Source organism: Berghia stephanieae, chromosome 3 (genome assembly GCF_034508935.2).
Source record: "Berghia stephanieae isolate SIO BIC M18660-M18661 chromosome 3, UCSD_Bste_1.3, whole genome shotgun sequence".
Taxonomy (NCBI): Eukaryota; Metazoa; Mollusca; class Gastropoda; order Nudibranchia; family Aeolidiidae; genus Berghia; species Berghia stephanieae.
This window is the reverse complement of record NC_088362.1, coordinates 88,871,832-88,874,639: the sequence shown is the minus strand read 5'-3', so window position 1 is coordinate 88,874,639 and position 2,808 is coordinate 88,871,832. Positions and strand designations below refer to the sequence as shown.

Here is a 2,808-nt window from a genome sequence, read left to right as displayed (position 1 = left end):
ACCGGAAATCGAGTATGTGATGAGAGTTAACTCCCTTGCAAGAAACCATGGCCGTCAAGAGTCATTGACAACCATAGAAGGGTCTCAGCAGTTTATGAATCGATTGTTCTGATTTCTTTTCTGAACTCACTCAGAACAATTTTCTCCCTTTGAGACATGTAAGACACACTAAAATAAAGTGATATGAACTATTCTTGTAAATTGCAATCTCTGGCAATATTTTTAGATTTTGAGTTACAAATTACAAGTAAGAATATGAGTATGAAAGTAGGCCACCGGAGTTGTAGACATTCCATTCCATTCTTTCAATTTCATTGAATTTAGGTCATTAAAAAAGATAAGAATAATGTGAACATTTCACGTAAAAGTAAAATATATAAGTGATTTAATTGGGTGAAGCTTTTGAACGTTTCAGAAGTTCCCCAAATTCAACTAGGGTTAGGGATTGATTCGTGATGAAAACGGAGGACAAGACAAATATTATCGGATCGTTGTTTTGCAGAAACTACGATTTTACGATTTTAGAAAGTCAAAATAATGAATAAGTGTACACAAAAATGTAAATTACTAATGAATAAAGTCATAATGGGTAGACATTTTTCTCCACAGAAAGACAGAATATTCCTGAATGTTGTTATTGAGATGAGTTAAAACCAAGAATTTAGAATGATTCGACAGGGTTTGGTGCAGGATCGCATCCACGACCTGTCGACCATGAATAATGCTCTTCCACCACTGAACACCCTTCCACAATGGTCTCGTGTGAATGCGCTTGATAAGGTAATGATTCTATTTTCCAAATATGTATCTAATATAATTTGTGACACTGGGCCTATGCCTATAGACAATATTGGACAGCTTTTAGCCTTTAGTGAATGGAACAGAAGTCTCTGTAATGAGAAGAATAGGTATTTTCAACGCTATTATAAGAATATTCAGAGTTAGATTTTATACACTATCTTCATAATTTATTTAATATTTTGCCGACTTTATTTCGACTTGAAAAATTCAGAGTTTAAATTTAACGGGTTAAGTTGTATTTCCATGATTTAATCAGCATGGTTGCCGAGAAGGTTTACTATGTTCATGATATCACTTTACAAAGCTTTTAATGAAAACACCAAACTTTCTCAGCCTCATGCCAACGAAAACAGGGTAATTGACTATATGAAATCGTGAATATTAGTTTTCAACGAACTGGGATCAAAAGACGCATTACTTCTTTTTATATTTAAAAAAATTTATTCATTCATTTATTGTTCGTAAAAGACCATTGATATAAATAGAACTTTCCCTCAGATATTAAACCCCGTGTGTTTGAGGTATTCTGTCCTACTTTGTCACCAACTTATTATAAAATAACACGCCCTTTCTTACAAACCAATGAAACTACTTTTCTTTTGGTTCGATTTATCAAAACAGCTGACACTTTCTTAATTTGAAATACATCATCATCAAATGCACTGTTCATGGCTCAGTTTTATGATGGTTGTGACACTGGGTATGACCAATGATGAGTGACACAATTGTTGTGTCCCTGAAAAAGATGCCTAACCCCATTCTACTCAGTTGTTAATTAGTATATAGTATCCAGCTGACTTTCGGTGGTAGCATATATTGTTAGAGTGCTAGTACAAAAGAGGAAGATAAGTACAAAAAGGACGCCCAACAGACAACCCACTGCTTTATTTGAAAAAAAGTGACCTCATGGGTTATTAAATAAAACATTTTAAGGCACGTTCAGCAAGGTGAATCCTTGGAAACGCTCGTTGTTAATGTCCCTATATATTTGTTTGTGATACTATAATACATTTGTAGTAAGACCCATATTCATTCAACTTCGATATTGATATTAGCAGCCATTCTTTTTTTTAAAATTAGTTTTAGGCTCGAGATTAAGATTCTATTATACTTTCCCTCCATTCCTTCCTTGTATTTAGGCCCGATACCCAAAACCATTCGTTAAGGATTATAAACTAAACATGGACATGCAGGGAACCATGAGGGATGGCTCAGAAGATGATGAACTTTTGGCTGTTACAGAGATGAATCCATCTCAAAGAATTCAATACTTGGAGAGGAGCTTATTTTTCTTACGGAATCAACACTCTGATGTGCTTCGATCTTTGCATGAAGAAGTTGAGTCACTGAAGAAAGAAAACAAAGGTAGAGACAAATTTAACCTAATTAAAACAAATGTCATTTCATTCTATCAAGAAAAGTCGTTAGAAATGAGGAAAGATATCCAATACTCCTCCTCCTCCCCCCCTCCTCCCCCCCCCCCCCCCCCCTCCTCCCCCCCCCCCCCCATCCTTCCTTAACCAATTTTTCCTTTTTTTAAATTGTGTGCAATGCCTTTTACTTAAAATTTATTTTTGGATAATGACCTGATTAATTTCATTTATTCGTTTATTTGTTTATTGATTTATTAATTTACCTATATCTATTTATTTATCTGTTTCCTTATGCATTTATCTATCCACTCTTTTTTTTGATTATTGAGCTAATTATTGATTTTTCAATACTCTTTTTATTAACTTTGATACTGACATGTGTTTGGTGTTTGCTGATAATGCATCGAATGGCATTGTGTCATATTATGATATCTGGAAGTCTATAGGGATATGGATTTCTAAAAAAAATCATTACTACGTGGTTATGATGATATATGACAGATACTTTCAATAATTTTTCTGTAAATTAGAATTCTAGTTCTAGTACTTATACTTTTTCAGAGTTACAGTTTAAAATTGTCATGAGTCAAAAGGCAGCACAGGCAATGAGAAATGAACGAGCACGGGAAAAAGC

The 2,808-nt window shown here is 34.0% G+C and overlaps 1 protein-coding gene across 2 annotated transcripts in view; it reads left to right on the top strand.

Annotated features, from left to right (window-relative positions):
• Positions 1-23: 23 nt before the first annotated feature.
• LOC144968767 (uncharacterized) overlaps positions 24-2,808 on the top strand; it is a 16,078-nt gene continuing 13,293 nt past the window's right edge. For both annotated transcript variants that reach the window (XR_013644650.1, XM_078907422.1), the window contains exons 1-4: positions 24-158; positions 610-780; positions 1,941-2,166; positions 2,736-2,808. The exon at positions 2,736-2,808 is cut by the window's right edge and continues 32 nt beyond it. Coding sequence is in view for 1 of the 2 variants with exons in the window: in XM_078907422.1 (XP_078763548.1) it covers positions 667-780; positions 1,941-2,166; positions 2,736-2,808 (413 nt within the window). In the remaining variant the exon portion in view is untranslated. The remainder of the gene's footprint in view (positions 159-609; positions 781-1,940; positions 2,167-2,735) is intronic.